This window comes from Pseudoliparis swirei, chromosome 13 (genome assembly GCF_029220125.1).
Source record: "Pseudoliparis swirei isolate HS2019 ecotype Mariana Trench chromosome 13, NWPU_hadal_v1, whole genome shotgun sequence".
NCBI classification, from domain to species: Eukaryota; Metazoa; Chordata; class Actinopteri; order Perciformes; family Liparidae; genus Pseudoliparis; species Pseudoliparis swirei.
Genome location: NC_079400.1, coordinates 16,963,322 through 16,985,198, shown reverse-complemented (window position 1 = coordinate 16,985,198; position 21,877 = coordinate 16,963,322). Strand labels below are relative to the sequence as shown.

Below are 21,877 nucleotides of genomic sequence, written 5' to 3'. Positions count from 1 at the left end.
TTCTTATTTTTATTACCGTACGTGTTTTTAGCTCTCGGATGACAATGTGGTTTGGGCCGCCACGTCCTCTAGCGCCACCTGCAGCCCGCTGATGTTCACACCCCATTGTATGTTCTGTTCGACAATATAGTTCATATTAAGTCTACCCTCTGATTCCAGTTTCTTTATTGTGTGGTATTTCTCTGCTGACATTAATTCCTGAAGGCTCTGTAGTTACACGTATTTGTCCTAGCTCTCACAATCTATTTCTTTATCTGTTTCTCTCTGTCTGACTTTTTCCCTCCTATTTCCTGGATTGTGATTCATATCTTTGAATGTTTAGATGATAGTTTTGCTTTTCTTTTCCAGTTATACATTTCCACTGCCAGGATGTTCAGCAGTTCATTCATGTCAAATTTAGTTAAGGCTCCGCCTTCATAGCATGGACTGAATATAGCACTGCCTGAGAAATATCATTATGTCCTGACACTCAACTGACACACGGACAGAGACCTCTGCGTTCTCCGTCACCGATGGACTGGAGAACCTTGTTGTGGTTCTGCGTGTCAACAGCTGCTGCAGAGGCTCCGTGAGAGGATGCAGCGGACACACATGGAGAGTCAGATCTATTGAGATAACTTTATTCCTCAAGATAAAAAGGTCTAAATATAAGTTGTCTCCAAACTGACAGGAATACAATTCTGGTGGAGAACCGAGTGCTTTTAGCTCTAGGTATTGATTCTTGATACATTTTGAGTAACCAACAAAAATAAAATGTTTAGTGATCAAGGACTGGATTGTTCAAAAAGTGGGAATTGAACGTTTGGTCCGATTCCAAGTCGTGTTCAAGGATTCTTTGGTCAGATATTTTCTGATTCAAAGTTTCTTAGTTAAGACTATTTTATTGAGGCAAAGTCCTATATTTAAAACGTATATATTATGCAAATTAATATATATACATTTATATATAAAAATACAAATATGAATTAAATTAATATATATATTTGTTTGCAGTAAAATAGTTATATATTAAGCAAATTAATATATACTGTATATATATATAAACAGACTCGCCCGAGAAGACCCGTTTCAGGGCTTTTAGCCACTCGGTGAGGCGTGTTTTTGTGTTTCAGGCGGGAAGAAATTAGGTAAATATTGTAATATTGCCCACTTAAACAATTAAATATCAGACGGCTTTTCCATTTTCACTTTAATGTGGTCATAAAACACTGATACAAGTATGTGAAATTGTTAATTAGATGACGTTATATTATATAACATACGTACTTGGAAAACTATTAATGATATTTTGAAATTATATTACATTTTTTATTTTACATTATCATTTTAATAAAGTCACCATGGCTTTTCTTTTTTATCAGGATGGGTAATCGGAAGTAAAAAATCAATTTGGACTGAACTATATTATTTTGTCCTGTCTTATATTGCCTTGATCGTGATTGGCTGGTCGGCTATGAATGTCTAACCAAGAGGTCAGGGTTGAAACACACGGCCACCTCATGGTAAACCGGCTTCGGCTTTCCAAAGGTCGAAAACCAGCTGCGCAGACACTGCATCTTCAACTCCCAATCCTGTTGGAAGTAAACAAAACAAGTCTTGATGTACTGAATTGTAGAAGAAGAAGAAAAACTACATTCCACATAATATGAACTGAGCAAATGTCAAGCCGGGCTTACCGAGAGATTTGAACACGGTCGTCTTCTCTCTGTGTGCAGGTTGAGTCCCATTAATAACATCCCCGAGCTCGGCAAACACTTCAACCTAAAACAAGAGGTATACAATCAGATTTCCTCTCTAGTCTTATCGGGGCGGTTAGAAAGCACAACGACACAAACTAAGTCAAAGATGCCCTGTGAATAGAACTCTTTGAATATATTTTAGATCTGTTTGTTGGACCGAATTGATGATTGACTGACAACGTTGGTGAAGTGTTGCCTGGATGTTTTAAGTTTTTTTGCTTCCTTATTTATAATTATTTTCCTGCTTTAACATTTTTATTTCCTTATGGCCCGTCTTGGCCAGACGCATGGTTAATTTTTACTTTATTTCTATTTATTTTTATGTTGTATTATTATTACTATGCATTCTTACTTTTGAAGGTTGTATTTCTGTAAAAATACCAAAATAAAATATCAAGTATAAAAAAAATGTTTTAAAGCACAACGCCACAGACTGACCCCAGAGAGGATGACGTCACCGGACTCGGTCATGGCGCCATCCCTGCTGTCACTGTACACCACCGCCTCCTTCATCAACTCTTCGTCCAGCTCCCTCCAGTTCGGCCTGCAGGCTCCCACCGCTGCACGGCAACAGTGGGAAACACTGATCAATACATCTCAACTTATTTCCTCTTGGATTTAGCTTCTGGGGTTTATCATTTCTTCTCACCGGCCACGTGGGCTCCTGGTTTGACCCACCGGCCAAAGAGCACCGGCTCGGTGCTGCTGGTTGCCGTCACGATGGCGTCTGCTCCCCTTGCCGCCTCCTCCGCTGAGACGCCGTCACCGGACCACTGGCGGAGCGGCAAAACCTCTCCACTCCCTGTCTCGTGCGGCTCCACACACGCACCTGTGGGGAGGATGCAGCGTCAGATCGAATTTCAACAGTATTCAATTAGGTGTCAATATTGTTATTAATTAAACTAAATTAATAATAATAATTTAGACTTCTATAGCGCTTTTCTAGGTACACAAAAAATAAATTAAATGTTTTTCATAGAATAGCTAGAGTGCCCTTATATATCGCCGTTCAGTATTGGTGGTATTGGTGCCAGACTTATGTAACGGGGTCGTGATCAGAGACTCCAGAAGGTCACTGCAACTGGCCAGGAAATAAAATAGTAAAATAAATATATATATGTTTTTTTTAAATCGATATATAATCTAAAGAATTGCTATTCACATCTATTTATAAAATATTGTAATTACCTCTTTAAATGGAAACATTTCGGTGAAGACATTGTAATGAGCCATGGCCTGTTTGCCAGTCCCCAAGATGGCCAACACGTCTGCTCCAGGGCACATCAGCAGCTGAGGTGGCAACAACACAGCAGGACACATTTTAAATTAGAGCGTTGCAAGATTTAAAAAAATGAAAAAACAGGCATGAATAGTAGTTAGGAAAATGTGAAGTACCTTAGCAGAGATGGCTGAAACCACAGCGGTCCTCATTTCTGTGATATCCTCTCCATCAATGACCTGCAGGTTGGAAACATGTTAAACTGACCCGATGGACCTGAAGGTTCTTATTTAAATACTGAGTTACTGCCACCATATTGTAGCTTCTTTATGCATGCATTAGTTTGTACTCACAGCCTTTACATTCCCAAACTCTGGGTCCAGCAGCATCACCGTGGATTGTGCTGCTGGCAGAGTTGAGCCTTCCTCCCTGTTGTAGAAACACACGAGCTTCGTGCACAGGACCCCGTCCTTCTCCATGTATGAGGGCATGGATCCGAGGAAGCTGTAACAGTGGAGGAGAGTCAGCCAGCAATGGCGACGACAGTTGTGTTGATGTTTCATGGCTGCAGTTGAAGTGCAGGGCAGACTCTCTACCCGTGATGCTTCTGCAGGGGGAGCGTGGTGCGCACGGGCTGGATCAGCTCGGCGCGGTCTCGTCTGGAGAACTTCCCCAAAGCGTCCTCCAGGCGGGGGACCAGGTCTCTGCAACGCAGCAGGCGCTGCACCTCTCGCTTCCATATAACCACAGGAGGAGCAGCCATGACTTCTGGGTCCCGGAGAAAAGTGTGAACTTTACCCGCAAAACGAGACGTCCGCGGGGGCGGGGGAGGCTTGGGATCAAACGGTGCGTCGCCACACATGCGCAGTAGAGATGGCTACTCGTAGTATATGACGCGTGGACAGGTCAGCACGATGGCATCGACTTATTGAACACATAAAACATGCGGGAGAGTAGCTGTCGAGCATGGTGACAATTTAATTTAGAAGGAAGGGATCAAATGTGTTATTGTTAATATTGACTGGTATTAAATATCGATGTAGAATAAGTAGAGTTGGTCCTCTACCTGAGTAAAAGTAGTAATGCCCCAATGGAAAAGTACTTTGATGTAAGCTAAATGTAAACAATTATTATAAGTAAGCCTGGTACTAGTTATGCAGAATCCCCCTCTGTTACACACACAGATGCACATGTACTGTAGACTTTTTAGAGAGGCCTACTTTACTCTATTTCCATTGTTTGCCACTTCAAACCACCACTTATATTTCAATGGCAAATATTGTACTTTACCCTCCAGTGTTTTTCTTTAACTGTAGTTACTACTTTGCAGATTATACATGTGGCATCTTTCCTTAAAATAATACATCTGGTTGTGTCTTTCAGGTAATGTTATTTGCTCCACTAAAGAGATTCCCTGCCGGTTTATTTAATAACCGTTTGAGGTAAGTGTGGAATACTTCACAAGCAATATTTTATACGAGTAAATACATTATATTTTTAACCATTCGGAGGCTTAACCTCTAGCCTTGTTCGACTTAACTACCTGAAAAACAAACATTACGTTTAAGTAGTGATGCATCAGTATAAGCAATATCGCCATAAAATGCCATAGGTATTTTGTCTGCATAATTAAAACTACCTTTTACTGAGGTAAGATTTTGAATATAAATGTACTTACAGAATTGGCCTAATTCAAACAATGAACTTTTACTAACCATGCAGCATTTCAATCTAGTCGCCGATTAAATAACAAACATGGAACACTTCTGAGGTGGTTTAGCATTAACTACCCAATCTGAATGAAAAGATGAAAGATTGAAAACACTAGGTTTAAATAAAAAAGTATTTTATTATGAATCAGGTGATGCCAGATACACTGAACTGGACGCACTGTCCTAGGAAGTAAAAAAAAGAAAGACATCCATATTCTCTCGTCATGCATTGCAACTTTTCTTCTCTTTAAATCAAAACAAAATCAGGAATTTGTCTTTTCCTTTTTTCAAGGCGACGGCGGCACAGTGCAACAGATATCATACGAGCAGTCTCTCAATAGCCAACTGAACAGACTGAATCTGCGGTTTGAGCTGAGACCCCTCCTTTATGGTCACCGAGGTAGCTATGACGGGCGGGACACCCCGCAGGCCCGGCCCAGGGCCTGCTTGGAGCGGACGAACACGTACGGGACATTCTTGTCCTCGCACAGCAGCGGCAGGTGGAGGATGATCTCCAGGGGTTCAGCATCAGCAGCCATCACAATAAATTCAGAGATGCCTCTGTTCAGAGTTTTAGTGGCTGGGGAAGAAGTAGAAACAAGTAAGTACATCATGTACATGTGTTTTATATGTATTACATCATCACCTAACTAACTGTTTGACAGCTATACCCATGTAGCCTACAGGTTTGAAAACAGATTAATCTGCAGAATTTGGGGGGGGGGGGGTTGTGATATATATATAGTATTTTTCTATATTTTTAATTGTGCTAAAATCTATCACAACCTCTCAGAACCCAAAGTGATACACTTAAATCCATTGTTTAATCCAACAAACAGTTCAAAGCAATAGACACATTTGACAGAATACTGAAAACGAGAGAAACCCTTTTTTGAGACGCAGCATCTGCCAATTAATAGCGATTTGAGACTAAAAAAGGTTTATTCATTTTGCAATCAACTTAAACTACAAGAGTGATTTGATAAAGTCTTACATTGATATTGCTTTACCAGGTGAGGGTCTATTAAACGCACACGTTTGAGACACGCGCAGGGCTCTCAAGTTTTGAAGACAGGCAAGTGACATTTCCATCAGCACCGATGTGTGGCGGGAGTGTGTGACTTAAGACCGAAATGCGTGAGTCTCACGCTCAATGCGTGACACTTGAGAGCCCTGCACGCGTGTATTCCTCATACATGAAAACACCACGCTTCACACACCAGGCATGAAAACGGGTCAGGGGTGAAAAAGGTGAGGAGGATAGGCGCGCGCGGGGCGGGGGGGGGGGGGGGGAGGGAGTGCTGGTGGTGACTTCCACGAACAACGATGTTGGACGTTGTATGATAATCTATAGGTCCTCCATTCTGACACCAAGTCAGTGATCGGGCCCTATAATACTATAATAATAGTAATATTGTCATTCATTAACCAACTTCCTTTTTTTGTTGTTGGCGTGAACAAGTCTTCAAGTCTTGTGCTCTGCTGAGCCATGAGTCTGTTCCTCGAGTCTGTTCTGCCTCTACCTGGTTGTCACGATCTTCTATACCATACCTGCCATAAATATCATGATACAATACCATAAAAACAGTATACCATAAATACGATACTGGTATATTTATCTATAATAGTAATAAATAAAATATCTGTATGGTTCACTTTTTACCAACTTTTTCAACACTTAACAAATAGCAGTAATATTAGTATTAATACAGCAAGATATTAATGAAACTACATGGAGACATCATAGCATTGATCAATGATTATACACTATGAGGCCGTTAGTCTCTGACCAGAGGATACAGAGTTCATCAGGAAGAGCAGCTGTAGAGTTACAGAACTTTACAGACTGAACTTAAACATTTCACTTATGGCATCTTTTTTTATTTTTAAAGCCGAAAATTCCGCCACTTAAGGCCCCTCGCTGTGAGCGCTGCGCTGCGCGTGCAAACAGCTTGACACGGAGCAGCGCGTGCGCTCTGATCGCTCTTTTAATGAAGTATTGAGACTAAACATATGCTAAATCACATCGCTCTAACGTACGGGTACTTTGTTAGTATCGCTCCACCGTGCAGCGCGACAGCAGCAGAAGTAGCGTCTAACATTCAAGCTAACCTAAACCACCAAACGCTGAAGACATCTTGACGCTGATTGGCCGAGACGCGACACGTCCCATCAAAGATGTTTTATTGCGAAGAGCACCACTCCACATTTTCTCCGTGTCCCACTCCAATCTCATAAACGCCGGCCGGCCAATTGACCCCCCCCCCCCATACTCCAAAACAAAAACTCTTCGGATCTACACGATTCACGTAAGTCACCTATTTTGGTTTCAAAACGGCGAATTTCGCCGAAAGGTGAGGAATTCTCATGCCTGACACACGTTCAAACCTCATGGTCCATATGATGTCGCATTTGTGAAATCAATAACCAACACAGGTTTACATTCTAGCTTCGAGATTTGCGTCTTCTCACCTTCATTAGCCCCCTTTCTCAGCTGCTTGTAGTTGGACGCTTGCTGCACCAGGTCCAAGATGGTTTTGGAGAGCGTGGCGTCGGCCAGCGGGTAGGCCTTCGGGTTGACTTGTGATTCAGTCTGGAAAAAATACACAAAATCAATACCACCACGTTAACAACGGGACGGCGACACAACGAGTCGACACACACGAGGATGTTACGAGTTACAGTCCCACTCTGCAGCCCGACTTAATTACCTTTGCTAACGACAGCTAGCTAATCCGTTAGCATGTCAGTTCATTCTGAATGCAACACTCACCATTGTTAAGAGTTGGTGTTCTTGTATTCCGGCCCTCTCGGCGAAATGCTTCACGGAGGACTATTTGTTTTTAACCTGCGTTAAAAAAAAAGCCAACAAGACACGAGATATGCTTTTGTGTAAGTAATATTTGGTGGTGCTACGAACTCTCAGCTCTGTTGCATGCAGTCAGTCCTGAACGTTCACCCCACGTGTGGAATAACACGCATGCGCATTGGCGACACCCGCTGAAAATGGCAGGAAATACCTTTTTTTTTGTGGATGGGCGGTACATTAAGCGTTAACATTTTTCACTGCGTCTTATAGGTAAATATAATTCGTACTAATAATACAACAACTAAATAATGACAATATACAAATTCTGATTTTGAAAATCCCTTAAATATAAGTGTTAATAATATAGAAAACAGTCATATTAATAATGATTAAGACGGGGAATATCTCGCCACAATCTCTCGGTACAATGGCCAAACAAATGTTGGTTTGTGTAGTCCAGAAACGTCTTTTCTGTCTTAATTTTATTGTCGCGTCTCGCGCTGTTCCTCTCCGTGACACCAGAGGGCGCTCGTGGTACTTCTGCGAGCAGGGGACGCGCAAGGGATTGTGGGTAGGGCACTTTCACGTCAGCCATATTGCTCCAACGTCCTGCCTGAAGGAGAGAGGGAGATGAAGGGGATTCGGGGAATAAGTCAGCTCTCGGTAAGGACCCCGCTAACTATCCCGTAATCGTTGCGTGTCGGGACGTCGTTAGCCGTCTGTTGCTTGGTTACGGGAGGGTGTCAACAGACAGGGTCGTGTCTGGTCAAGGTGTGATGATGAGCGGACGAGGAAGCAGCCCGCCGTGACCCCTTTGCTCAACCAGCACCAATAACAATTACATAATAAACAACAGACATGCCGGACTCGTTACACATTTAGATGTACTATTTAAGCCAGTACACTCCACGCTCGTGCTAATTGGAATACTAAAATACATCTTAAACGACTTGTGACTGGTTTTATATTTGCTGTCAAAGGTCTGGCATCATGTTTTATCTTAAAAACACCACAGCGTCCATTTAGAAGTTGTGATTAAGCTTAAAACGTGATCTTAATCATTGGATGGATTTTGACTATTTGTCTTGGAATTAAAGAGCTTTTTTGATTGTGTTCCTTGGTGTGCTTTTTCATCCATATTGGCTTGAATGGTAAAAACTCAATAAATAGATTTGGTGGGGAGATTATTTTTGTCTCAAGGCAGCAGTGAAACAGAATATCAATATTTATAAAAATAAAAAAAAAAGTGTTTTCATCATGGCAAGAAAATAAAACGCCACTGGTCCCATCATGCCACACTTTTGCATGCCTCCGATCCCCCTCTCAAACTGCAACACGGTTCCTTGTCACATCCCGCCTTCCCATGTTCTCTTATTTTTTCCAGACGAGGCTTTACGCGGCCCAGGCTGCCCGTAAGGTGGAGTTCACTGGAGCCGCCGAGCACGTTAAGTTTCAGCCGCAGGATGTGCAGGTCAGTGGTTGTTGATTTGTGTTTCTTCTCCTGAAATTAACGTTGATCTATTGCCCTTGGAATGGAAATGACATATCTACGTGTGTCCTGTCCAGGTGACTAGACTGCCCAGCGGACTGGTGATCGCCTCCTGGAGAACTACTCCCCAGCCTCCAAGATCGGAGTGTTTGTCAAGGCCGGTTGTCGCTATGAGACGCCTGACAACCAGGGGGTCACCCACCTCCTCCGGTTGGCCTCCAACCTGGTATGATGATGCTGCACAGCCTGCAACAGTTTCAAAAGTATTATTCATACCCAACGCCGAGTGGTCTTAGCTTTGGTGTTGACTTGCATTTTCTGCTTTTCCAGACAACCAAAGGAGCTTCGTCTTTCAAGATATGCCGGGGTGTTGAGGCCGTGGGAGGCAACCTGAGGTCAGTGACCTCTCAGAAAGGTCGCAGTATAACTATTTTCTTTCACGATTTAATTCTTATCTGGATATCTGCATGTTTCTCCACAGTGTGACTTCATCCAGAGAGAACATGATCTACACCATTGACTGCTTGAGAGATGACATGTGAGTCTGTGAACAAAATACAGAGATGAACAGAAAGAAAGTTAACACTTTTAGATTTAGCGGGATTTAATGTGAATTACATGAGACTGAGCCTAATGGGAGATCAGTCTTTTACACCATGTTTTCTTTTATTATGGAGAGGGTATCCCTAACACATTTTCTCCCTTTCCGTTGCTCGTTGCAGTGACACCGTGATGGAGTATTTGATCAATGTGACAACCGCCCCAGAGTTCCGGGTCTGGGAGGTGTCAGACCTTACGCCCCGAGTCAAGATTGACAAGGCCCAAGCTGCACTCAGCGCTCAAATAGGTATGCCTTTAACGCCGCTGCACACACACTTTTCTTTTCGACCGCTGGAACTTTCCCCAGGGTCAGGAAACCATTTGAAGAACGGCGTTAGACCGCAGGGACCAAGTTCTAATGTTAACTACGCTCATAGAACGCTTTTTTAAATGCATAATTTGTTCTCGTTTACGCCAGCCACCACACTGCTACTCCAGGGTTTTAAAATCGGCACAGGGGTGGCACTTTCTGAAGATGCAGGAATTTTTCGGTGGGGTTTGGAGGATGACGCCAAACATAGCATGCTTCAACTCGTGTACCGCTTCATTTGTAAACGAGGAAGAACTCCAGTCTTGATTTGGGACCTTTTAGCATTTGACTCTTTGCGTGATGACGTTCGAGGTGAAAGACGGCTGTCACCTTCTCGACTCACTGTGACTCGTGTGTCACCATCAACAGGCCCGTCTCATGTCGTTTTGCTTTTTCCTCACCACAATAAACTAACTAGCCCAATCTTCACAGGTCTTCAGACTGCTATAGAAACGCAGACAACAGGTTGAAGGAACCTCGAAGTTTATTGAATACTAATCCCGGGTCTAACATTGTCATTAGCTTTTGGGTGTAAATATGGTTTATGGTTTATTTTGCTCATGTAAACTGCTTTTAGACCACATCCTACATACTTTTAGATGTGTTTGTGCACATTGGTTGATCACCTAACTACGTACCTGTATTGCCACCTGCCTGCTGCAGAGCCAGACGAATGACCGAAGATGCCTCTTTGATTCTTGATCATACTTGTTGGTTGTACATTTAATTTCTGAGTACCGCCACAATTAAAGCTGCAATCCTTGACCATGTCACGGCTATAAATAACAGAAAAGCTGTTGGAGCAACCAGAATCTAGGGCATGAGTTTAAAAAAAATCAAATTATTGGTGAAAAATATTCAACAAAAGTCTGGAAATTCCCATAAAAATCAGTTTTTTTTACTTGAGTGATAAAAAGCGGAGCAATTAAAAGCGGCGCACTAAACTTAATCGCTGTATCGTGGAAGTCTCAACCATACAAGCATGATTTATCACTGAAGAAGACTTTAAGATTAGAATGTTGCATGGTGGTCACGCCGCTTGTCTTTTCCAGATGTGATTGAAGGTCTACACGCAGCGGCCTACAAGAACGCTCTCTGTAACTCCCTGTACTGTCCCGACCACATGGTTGGCAAAATCCAGTCCGGGCATGTAAGTATTTTGAAAATGTTATTTTATAAAGACATTTGGTGTTAATATACCCATTTAAATCCTACTAATGTTTTGTATTTGTTCTCCAGCTGCATCAGTTTGTCGAGAACAATTTCACAAGCTCAAGAATGGCTCTTGTTGGACTTGGTAAGGCTCATTACCTTCGACATTGAAAATGCGGAAGGTTATGTTTTGATCGCCGTGTATTTATTTATTTATTTATTTATTTGTATGCGTGTTATTCGCATAACTCAAAAAGTATTAAACCGAATCGCATGAAATTTGGTGGGATGATTGGTTATTATCCGGGGACCATTTAATTAGATTTTGGGATCGATCGGGTCAATGTCAAGGTCATGAAAAGGTCAACATCTTCTTTTTACCATAGCACGGTCAATTTGTATCCAATTGGCATGCAACTAATGCCAAAATGTTCATAATTCAATGCCCAATGTTGTGATATGCGAAGGTATGCGCTCTACCGAGTGCCCATTCTAGTTATAGATGTGTATATATCTATTTTCAATGACTGAAGATCATTGCGTAAGATGTCCGTCTTTCCTTCAGGCGTGGACCACACGATGCTGACGCAAGTTGGGGAGCAATTCCTCAACATCCGCAGCGGGGCCGGCACCACGGGGCCGAGGCTCAGTACCGCGGAGGTGAGCCAACCGCCAACCCCAAAAATAAAACACACCGACAGCCTTCGATTTTTTCAAGAGAATGCAACACCCTGACTTTCTCCTCCAGGTGAGATCCGACTGCCCGGCGCCGACGGTCTGCTGCACTCGGCGGTGGTCAGCCAGGCGGCGGCGGCGGGCACCGGCGAGGCGATGGTGTTCAGTGTGCTGCAGCACCTCCTGGGAGCTGGTCTGCAAGTCAAGAGGGGCTCAGGCACCACCAGCAAACTGGTCCAGGGTGTTGCCCAGGCAACCGCTGACCCTTTGACGTGAGTGATTTGTCCGTTTTTATATAAACTTTTTAAACGATTCATGCGTGGCTGGTTAAAATCATAATGTCATCATTTCTCCCATTTTTTCCCCTTCCTATTTTTTGAATAGGTCAGCGCTTTCAACTCCAGCTACTCTGACTCCGGTCTGTTCGGAGTCTACATCATTCACAGCCCGCGGCTGCCCGTCGTCACCACTGTCGCTAACATATCCAGGTTTAATTCTTTATTCGTTATATTGACTAATTAATATGCTTCTAACGTTACCCTGCAATGTGTTTGCATCGTTAAAATATCCCCGTTTAATTATTTATTCTTTATATTGATTAATTAATATTCTTCTAAGGTTAATACGAATATGTATCACTGGCTTTTATTTTGACTTCATTTTAAGCACTTCCGTTCTGTCGTTTTTGGTTTCAGACAGCAGAAACGAAATACGGAGGTGGTATTCCGTTTTTCCGTTTTTGGTTTTCAAACGGAAAACGAAAAAACCACGTGATTTCCGTATTCCGTATTTGGAATGAAACGAAAAAACAAACTAACAAAACGTACACGGACCGAGATGGCTACTCGTAGTATATGACGCGTGGACAGGTCAGCACGATGGCATCGACTTATTGAACACATAAAACATGCGGGAAAGTAGCTGTCGAGCATGGTGACAATTTAATTTAGAAGGAAGGGATCAAATGTGTTATTGTTAATATTGACTGGTATTAAATATCGATGTAGAATAAGTAGAGTTGGTCCTCTACCTGAGTAAAAGTAGTAATGCCCCAATGGAAAAGTACTTTGATGTAAGCTAAATGTAAACAATTATTATAAGTAAGCCTGGTACTAGTTATGCAGAATCCCCCTCTGTTACACACACAGATGCACATGTACTGTAGACTTTTTAGGGAGGCCTACTTTACTCTATTTCCATTGTTTGCCACTTCAAACCACCACTTAAATGGCAAATATTGTACTTTACCCTCCAGTGTTTTTCTTTAACTGTAGTTACTACTTTGCAGATTATACATGTGGCATCTTTCCTAAAAATAATACATCTGGTTGTGTCTTTCAGGTAATGTTATTTGCTCCACTAAAGAGATTCCCTGCCGGTTTATTTAATAACCGTTTGAGGTAAGTGTGGAATACTTCACAAGCAATATTTTATACGAGTAAATACATTATATTTTTAACCATTCGGAGGCTTAACCTCTAGCCTTGTTCGACTTAACTACCTGAAAAACAAACATTACGTTTAAGTAGTGATGCATCAGTATAAGCAATATCGCCATAAAATGCCATAGGTATTTTGTCTGCATAATTAAAACTACCTTTTACTGAGGTAAGATTTTGAATATAAATGTACTTACAGAATTGGCCTAATTCAAACAATGAACTTTTACTAACCATGCAGCATTTCAATCTAGTCGATTAAATAACAAACATGGAACACTTCTGAGGTGGTTTAGCATTAACTACCCAATCTGAATGAAAAGATGAAAGATTGAAAACACTAGGTTTAAATAAAAAAGTATTTTATTATGAATCAGGTGATGCCAGATACACTGAACTGGACGCACTGTCCTAGGAAGTAAAAAAAAGAAAGACATCCATATTCTCTCGTCATGCATTGCAACTTTTCTTCTCTTTAAATCAAAACAAAATCAGGAATTTGTCTTTTCCTTTTTTCAAGGCGACGGCGGCACAGTGCAACAGATATCAGACGAGCAGTCTCTCAATAGCCAACTGAACAGACTGAATCTGCGGTTTGAGCTGAGACCCCTCCTTTATGGTCACCGAGGTAGCTATGACGGGGCGGGACACCCCGCAGGCCCGGCCCAGGGCCTGCTTGGAGCGGACGAACACGTACGGGACATTCTTGTCCTCGCACAGCAGCGGCAGGTGGAGGATGATCTCCAGGGGTTCAGCATCAGCAGCCATCACAATAAATTCAGAGATGCCTCTGTTCAGAGTTTTAGTGGCTGGGGAAGAAGTAGAAACAAGTAAGTACATCATGTACATGTGTTTTATATGTATTACATCATCACCTAAATAACTGTTTGACAGCTATACCCATGTAGCCTACAGGTTTGAAAACAGATTAATCTGCAGAATTTGGGGGGGGGGGGGGGGTTGTGATATATATATAGTATTTTTCTATATTTTTAATTGTGCTAAAATCTCTCAGAACCCAAAGTGATACACTTAAATCCATTGTTTAATCCAACCAATAGTTCAAAGCAATAGACACAACTTTTTCAACACTTAACAAATAGCAGTAATATTAGTATTAATACAGCAAGATATTAATGAAACTACATGGAGCCATCATAGCATTGATCAATGATTATACACTATGAGGCCGTTAGTCTCTGACCAGAGGATACAGAGTTCATCAGGAAGAGCAGCTGTAGAGTTACAGAACTTTACAGACTGAACTTAAACATTTCACTTCTGGCATCTTTTTTTATTTTTATTTTTAAAGCCGAAAATTCCGCCACTTAACGCCCCTCGCTGTGAGCGCTGCGCTGCGCGTGCAAACAGCTTGACACGGAGCAGCGCGTGCGCTCTGATCGCTCTTTTAATGAAGTATTGAGACTAAACATATGCTAAATCACATCGCTCTAACGTACGGGTACTTTGTTAGTATCGCTCCACCGTGCAGCGCGACAGCAGCAGAAGTAGCGTCTAACATTCAAGCTAACCTAAACCACCAAACGCTGAAGACATCTTGACGCTGATTGGCCGAGACGCGACACGTCCCATCAAAGATGTTTTATTGCGAAGAGCACCACTCCACATTTTCTCCGTGTCCCACTCCAATCTCATAAACGCCGGCCGGCCAATTGACCCCCCCCCCCCATACTCCAAAACAAAACTCTTCGGATCTACACGATTCACGTAAGTCACCTATTTTGGTTTCAAAACGGCGAATTTCGCCGAAAGGTGAGGGATTCTCATGCCTGACACACGTTCAAACCTCATGGTCCATATGATGTCGCATTTGTGAAATCAATAACCAACACAGGTTTACATTCTAGCTTCGAGATTTGCGTCTTCTCACCTTCATTAGCCCCCTTTCTCAGCTGCTTGTAGTTGGACGCTTGCTGCACCAGGTCCAAGATGGTTTTGGAGAGCGTGGCGTCGGCCAGCGGGTAGGCCTTCGGATTGACTTGTGATTCAGTCTGGAAAAAATACACAAAATCAATACCACCACGTTAACAACGGGACGGTGACACAACGAGTCGACACACACGAGGATGTTACGAGTTACAGTCCCACTCTGCAGCCCGACTTAATTACCTTTGCTAACGACAGCTAGCTAATCCGTTAGCATGTCAGTTCATTCTGAATGCAACACTCACCATTGTTAAGAGTTGGTGTTCTTGTATTCCGGCCCTCTCGGCGAAATGCTTCACGGAGGACTATTTGTTTTTAACCTGCGTTTAAAAAAAAAGCCAACAAGACACGAGATATGCTTTTGTGTAAGTAATATTTGGTGGTGCTACGAACTCTCAGCTCTGTTGCATGCAGTCAGTCCTGAACGTTCACCCCACGTGTGGAATAACACGCATGCGCATTGGCGACACCCGCTGATAATGGCAGGAAATACCTTTTTTTTTGTGGATGGGCGGTACATTAAGCGTTAACATTTTTCACTGCGTCTTATAGGTAAATATAATTCGTACTAATAATACAACAACTAAATAATGACAATATACAAATTCTGATTTTGAAAATCCCTTAAATATAAGTGTTAATAATATAGAAAACAGTCATATTAATAATGATTAAGACGGGGAATATCTCGCCACAATCTCTCGGTACAATGGCCAAACAAATGTTGGTTTGTGTAGTCCAGAAACGTCTTTTCTGTCTTAATTTTATTGTCGCGTCTCGCGCTGTTCCTCTCCGTGACACCAGAGGGCGCTCGTGGTACTTCTGCGAGCAGGGGACGCGCAAGGGATTGTGGGTAGGGCACTTTCACGTCAGCCATATTGCTCCAACGTCCTGCCTGAAGGAGAGAGGGAGATGAAGGGGATTCGGGGAATAAGTCAGCTCTCGGTAAGGACCCCGCTAACTATCCCGTAATCGTTGCGTGTCGGGACGTCGTTAGCCGTCTGTTGCTTGGTTACGGGAGGGTGTCAACAGACAGGGTCGTGTCTGGTCAAGGTGTGATGATGAGCGGACGAGGAAGCAGCCCGCCGTGACCCCTTTGCTCAACCAGCACCAATAACAATTACATAATAAACAACAGACATGCCGGACTCGTTACACATTTAGATGTACTATTTAAGCCAGTACACTCCACGCTCGTGCTAATTGGAATACTAAAATACATCTTAAACGACTTGTGACTGGTTTTATATTTGCTGTCAAAGGTCTGGCATCATGTTTTATCTTAAAAACACCACAGCGTCCATTTAGAAGTTGTGATTAAGCTTAAAACGTGATCTTAATCATTGGATGGATTTTGACTATTTGTCTTGGAATTAAAGAGCTTTTTTGATTGTGTTCCTTGGTGTGCTTTTTCATCCATATTGGCTTGAATGGTAAAAACTCAATAAATAGATTTGGTGGGGAGATTATTTTTGTCTCAAGGCAGCAGTGAAACAGAATATCAATATTTATAAAAAAAAAAAAAAAAAGTGTTTTCATCATGGCAAGAAAATAAAACGCCACTGGTCCCATCATGCCACACTTTTGCATGCCTCCGATCCCCCTCTCAAACTGCAACACGGTTCCTTGTCACATCCCGCCTTCCCATGTTCTCTTATTTTTTCCAGACGAGGCTTTACGCGGCCCAGGCTGCCCGTAAGGTGGAGTTCACTGGAGCCGCCGAGCACGTTAAGTTTCAGCCGCAGGATGTGCAGGTCAGTGGTTGTTGATTTGTGTTTCTTCTCCTGAAATTAACGTTGATCTATTGCCCTTGGAATGGAAATGACATATCTACGTGTGTCCTGTCCAGGTGACTAGACTGCCCAGCGGACTGGTGATCGCCTCCCTGGAGAACTACTCCCCAGCCTCCAAGATCGGAGTGTTTGTCAAGGCCGGTTGTCGCTATGAGACGCCTGACAACCAGGGGGTCACCCACCTCCTCCGGTTGGCCTCCAACCTGGTATGATGATGCTGCACAGCCTGCAACAGTTTCAAAAGTATTATTCATACCCAACGCCGAGTGGTCTTAGCTTTGGTGTTGACTTGCATTTTCTGCTTTTCCAGACAACCAAAGGAGCTTCGTCTTTCAAGATATGCCGGGGTGTTGAGGCCGTGGGAGGCAACCTGAGGTCAGTGACCTCTCAGAAAGGTCGCAGTATAACTATTTTCTTTCACGATTTAATTCTTATCTGGATATCTGCATGTTTCTCCACAGTGTGACTTCATCCAGAGAGAACATGATCTACACCATTGACTGCTTGAGAGATGACATGTGAGTCTGTGAACAAAATACAGAGATGAACAGAAAGAAAGTTAACACTTTTAGATTTAGCGGGATTTAATGTGAATTACATGAGACTGAGCCTAATGGGAGATCAGTCTTTTACACCATGTTTTCTTTTATTATGGAGAGGGTATCCCTAACACATTTTCTCCCTTTCCGTTGCTCGTTGCAGTGACACCGTGATGGAGTATTTGATCAACGTGACAACCGCCCCAGAGTTCCGGGTCTGGGAGGTGTCAGACCTTACGCCCCGAGTCAAGATTGACAAGGCCCAAGCTGCACTCAGCGCTCAAATAGGTATGCCTTTAACGCCGCTGCACACACACTTTTCTTTTCGACCGCTGGAACTTTCCCCAGGGTCAGGAAACCATTTGAAGAACGGCGTTGTGACCGCAGGGACCAAGTTCTAAATGTTAACTACGTTCATAGAACGTTTCTTTTTTTAAATGCATAATTTGTTCTACGTTTACGCCTAGCCACCACACTGCTACTCCAGGGTTTTAAAACCGGCACAGGGGGTGGCACTTTCTGAAGATGCAGGAATTTTTCGGGTGGGGTTTGGAGGGATGACGTCAAACATAGCATGCTTCAACTCGTGTACCGCTTCATTTGTAAACGAGGAAGAACTCCAGTCTTGATTTGGGACCTTTTTTAGCATTTGACTCTTTGCGTGATGACGTTCGAGGTGAAGTACGGCTTCGCTGTCACCTTCTCGACTCACTGTGACTCGTGTGTCACCATCAACAGGCCCGTCTCATGTCGTTTTGCTTTTTCCTCACCACAATAAACTAACTAGCCCAATCTTCACAGGTCTTCAGACTGCTATAGAAACGCAGACAACAGGTTGAAGGAACCTCGAAGTTTATTGAATACTAATCCCGGGTCTAACATTGTCATTAGCTTTTGGGTGTAAATATGGTTTATGGTTTATTTTGCCTGCGGTAAACTGCTTTTAGACCACATCCTACATACTTTTAGATGTGTTTGTGCACATTGGTTGATCACCTAACTACGTACCTGTATTGCCACCTGCCTGCTGCAGAGCCAGACGAATGACCGAAGATGCCTCTTTGATTCTTGATCATACTTGTTGGTTGTACATTTAATTTCTGAGTACCGCCACAATTAAAGCTGCAATCCTTGACCATGTCACGGCTATAAATAACAGAAAAGCTGTTGGAGCAACCAGAATCTAGGGCATGAGTTTAAAAAAAATCAAATTATTGGTGAAAAATATTCAACAAAAGTCTGGAAATTCCCATAAAAATCAGTTTTTTTTACTTGAGTGATAAAAAGCGGAGCAATTAAAAGCGGCGCACTAAACTTAATCGCTGTATCGTGGAAGTCTCAACCATACAAGCATGATTTATCACTGAAGAAGACTTTAAGATTAGAATGTTGCATGGTGGTCACGCCGCTTGTCTTTTCCAGATGTGATTGAAGGTCTACACGCAGCGGCCTACAAGAACGCTCTCTGTAACTCCCTGTACTGTCCCGACCACATGGTTGGCAAAATCCAGTCCGGGCATGTAAGTATTTTGAAAATGTTATTTTATAAAGACATTTGGTGTTAATATACCCATTTAAATCCTACTAATGTTTTGTATTTGTTCTCCAGCTGCATCAGTTTGTCGAGAACAATTTCACAAGCTCAAGAATGGCTCTTGTTGGACTTGGTAAGGCTCATTACCTTCGACATTGAAAATGCGGAAGGTTATGTTTTGATCGCCGTGTATTTATTTATTTATTTATTTGTATGCGTGTTATTCGCATAACTCAAAAAGTATTAAACCGAATCGCATGAAATTTGGTGGGATGATTGGTTATTATCCGGGGACCATTTAATTAGATTTTGGGATCGATCGGGTCAATGTCAAGGTCATGAAAAGGTCAACATCTTCTTTTTACCATAGCACGGTCAATTTGTATCCAATTGGCATGCAACTAATGCCAAAATGTTCATAATTCAATGCCCAATGTTGTGATATGCGAAGGTATGCGCTCTACCGAGTGCCCATTCTAGTTATAGATGTGTATATATCTATTTTCTTAATGACTGAAAGATCATTAAGCGTAAGATGTCCGTCTTTCCTTCAGGCGTGGACCACACGATGCTGACGCAAGTTGGGGAGCAATTCCTCAACATCCGCAGCGGGGCCGGCACCACGGGGGCCGAGGCTCAGTACCGCGGAGGTGAGCCGAACCGCCAACCCCCAAAAAATAAAACACACCGACAGCCTTCGATTTTTTTTCAAGAGAATGCAACACCCTGACTTTCTCCCTCCAGGTGAGATCCGACTGCCCGGCGCCGACGGTCTGCTGCACTCGGCGGTGGTCAGCCAGGCGGCGGCGGCGGGCACCGGCGAGGCGATGGTGTTCAGTGTGCTGCAGCACCTCCTGGGAGCTGGTCTGCAAGTCAAGAGGGGCTCAGGCACCACCAGCAAACTGGTCCAGGGTGTTGCCCAGGCAACCGCTGACCCCTTTGACGTGAGTGATTTGTCCGTTTTTTTATATAAACTTTTTTAAACGATTCATGCGTGGCTGGTTAAAAATCATAATGTCATCATTTCTCCCCATTTTTTCCCCTTCCTATTTTTGAATAGGTCAGCGCTTTCAACTCCAGCTACTCTGACTCCGGTCTGTTCGGAGTCTACATCATTTCACAGCCTGCGGCTGCCGGTGATGTGAGTATCCAAAGGTCACGACAAGAGTCTGTTCAACAAAGTAGCTGCAAAAAAAAATCTAAAAATCAAGTGGCAACAGTCAGGAGTAACATCTGTCCTGCTCCGTCTCTCCAGGTGATCAAGGCCGCTCTCGCCGAGGTGAAGGCCGTTGCCGATGGTGGAGTCACGGCCGCCGACCTCACTCGGGCCAAGTAAGCCATAAAGACAGACGGATATCTTGCCTCTTTTAAACATATAATCTAAATTTTTAATGAATTAAAAAGTCAGTTCTTACATTTATAACTTTACCAAAATGGAGCTATGCGAGCGCTACTTTTAAGTAATTTTGGGTTGCTACCTCCAGAACATGACTGGATGTTATTTAAGCATTTATTATTTCCATGAGTGAGTAAAAGGAATAGTTTGACATGTATCAAACTTGACATTTTGTGCCTGTAACCTTTAAAACCGTACGTGTGAGAAACAAAAATTGTTTATTTTGCTGCTCCTCTTACGAATGTTGAGCAATCGTCACCAAATGTAGTCCAGAACATCTCTGTGCTGGAAGAGGTAATTGTTTTCAGATTTTGATGTTAGTTGTGATATAACTGGCCCTCTAAAGTTTGCTTCAACACTGGGCATCGCTTGTATCGCGAAGAGAAATACATCTCCTAGCTTTGTGATATCGCTACCACATTTGGTGGAGATGTGGAAGAAGGACCTCTGAGTGATCACGGAGAATGTGGTGCCGTTTGGCCAGTAGGTGGCGCAGTTATATCTAACTATAAGGAAGGAATCGTCTGTGTGTGTGTGTATTGTGACCTTTGCAAAGCTTAAGAGCCTTTCATCCAGTCGACTTGACACGTGGCAGGTGCAAGCAGCGGGGAAGTGGGATAATTCAAACGTCTCATTTCACGACGTCGAGTCAAAGGTTTTCCTCCTCGTTTGCTTCTGACGCGTTCGTCTCTGTTCGGCCTGCAGGGCCCAGCTGAAGGGGCAGTTCCTCATGTCACTGGAGACTTCGGAGGGTTTGCTGGAGTCCATCGGCACTCAGGCTCTGGCCGAGGGATCCTACTGCTCCGGAGAGGAAGTCTCCAAAAACATCGACAACGTCTCCTTGACGGACGTCTCCAACGTAAGACGATGCTCGGTTATTAAGACGGGACCTCGTCATATAATTCACATTAGTCAGATCACAATTTTATGATGAGAGTTTAATTTACATGCTCTTTACTTTCTCTCTGTTTATTTGCAGGCTGCCAATAAATTTGTGACCGGCAAGAAGACGATGGCGTCCAGCGGCAACCTCATAAAAACACCCTTCGTGGATGAGATCTAAAGCCGGTTCACCGTTAGCTCGTCCTGCAGCAGATGTTGTTTCCTCTCCATCTTGACAGCATGATGTTGTTCTGAGGGAAATAATGTCATGACACCACTGGGTATTTATAGGCGCTGTAACCGTATATCTATATATATATATATACAGTTGATGCTCTGTTGCATCACAATACTGTGCTCTGCTCATCTGTCCACATTAACTGTATAGCTAATGTAAAATAATGAATACATTCTATCTACCTGACAAGAGTTGTACGTTTTTTTTTTTTTTGAAAGTACAATATCAAATATGGGTTTTCATCTTGACAGTGTAAACAAGCATTTCATGAAATAATTGGGATAAAAACATAATCTACTGATGAAAACCATGTCATACGACTGAAAGCTCCAGAGAACGTTTTTTTCCTTTTTATATTTTGTTTTGCAACGTTGGAGACTTTTAGTGTGTGTGTGTGTGTGTGT

General features: G+C 42.9%; 4 protein-coding genes and 1 pseudogene across 4 annotated transcripts; 2 read left to right on the top strand and 3 right to left on the bottom strand.

Moving 5' to 3' along the window:
- Positions 1-604: 604 nt before the first annotated feature.
- crym (crystallin, mu) lies at positions 605-3,790 on the bottom strand. Its single transcript, XM_056429970.1, is given in 9 exon segments — positions 605-1,571; positions 1,677-1,761; positions 2,178-2,299; positions 2,389-2,496; positions 2,499-2,568; positions 2,928-3,029; positions 3,135-3,197; positions 3,312-3,462; positions 3,555-3,790. Coding segments are annotated over 9 exon segments (942 nt in total). The 5' UTR covers positions 3,722-3,790; the 3' UTR covers positions 605-1,497.
- Positions 3,791-4,787: 997 nt separating this feature from the next.
- LOC130203602 (NHP2-like protein 1) lies at positions 4,788-7,622 on the bottom strand. The gene is given in 4 exon segments (XM_056429925.1): positions 4,788-5,080; positions 5,083-5,250; positions 7,143-7,263; positions 7,444-7,622. Coding segments are annotated over 4 exon segments (384 nt in total). The 5' UTR covers positions 7,447-7,622; the 3' UTR covers positions 4,788-4,988.
- Positions 7,623-8,037: 415 nt separating this feature from the next.
- LOC130203974 (cytochrome b-c1 complex subunit 2, mitochondrial-like) lies at positions 8,038-11,981 on the top strand (annotated as a pseudogene).
- A 1,508-nt stretch (positions 11,982-13,489) lies between these two features.
- Positions 13,490-15,508, bottom strand: snu13b (SNU13 homolog, small nuclear ribonucleoprotein b (U4/U6.U5)). The gene is made up of 3 exons (XM_056429973.1): positions 15,337-15,508; positions 15,036-15,156; positions 13,490-13,953 (listed from the first exon to the last, which is right to left on the bottom strand). Exons 1-3 carry the CDS (start codon positions 15,337-15,339, stop codon positions 13,691-13,693), a joined length of 387 nt encoding a protein of 128 aa, XP_056285948.1. The 5' UTR covers positions 15,340-15,508; the 3' UTR covers positions 13,490-13,690.
- A 425-nt stretch (positions 15,509-15,933) lies between these two features.
- Positions 15,934-21,664, top strand: LOC130203406 (cytochrome b-c1 complex subunit 2, mitochondrial). Its single transcript, XM_056429546.1, has 14 exons — positions 15,934-16,036; positions 16,759-16,845; positions 16,941-17,090; positions 17,195-17,259; positions 17,346-17,402; positions 17,587-17,711; positions 18,846-18,943; positions 19,033-19,090; positions 19,512-19,607; positions 19,702-19,901; positions 20,018-20,098; positions 20,213-20,289; positions 21,059-21,212; positions 21,333-21,664. The coding sequence occupies exons 1-14, from the start codon at positions 16,004-16,006 to the stop codon at positions 21,414-21,416; spliced, it is 1,365 nt and encodes a 454-aa protein (XP_056285521.1). The 5' UTR covers positions 15,934-16,003; the 3' UTR covers positions 21,417-21,664.
- Positions 21,665-21,877: the final 213 nt, after the last annotated feature.

Bases quoted from the DNA above. Each gene is read 5' to 3' on its own strand.
- snu13b (XM_056429973.1), bottom strand. The intron at 13,954-15,035 runs GTGAGAAGACGC...CTTCTTCCCCAG, and splicing joins GAGAAAGGGGGCTAATGAAG to CCACTAAAACTCTGAACAGA.
- LOC130203406 (XM_056429546.1), top strand. From the start codon at position 16,004: ATGAAGGGGATTCGGGGAATAAGTCAGCTCTCG. The intron at 16,846-16,940 runs GTCAGTGGTTGT...TGTCCTGTCCAG, and splicing joins TTCAGCCGCAGGATGTGCAG to GTGACTAGACTGCCCAGCGG. The intron at 21,213-21,332 runs GTAAGACGATGC...GTTTATTTGCAG, and splicing joins CCTTGACGGACGTCTCCAAC to GCTGCCAATAAATTTGTGAC.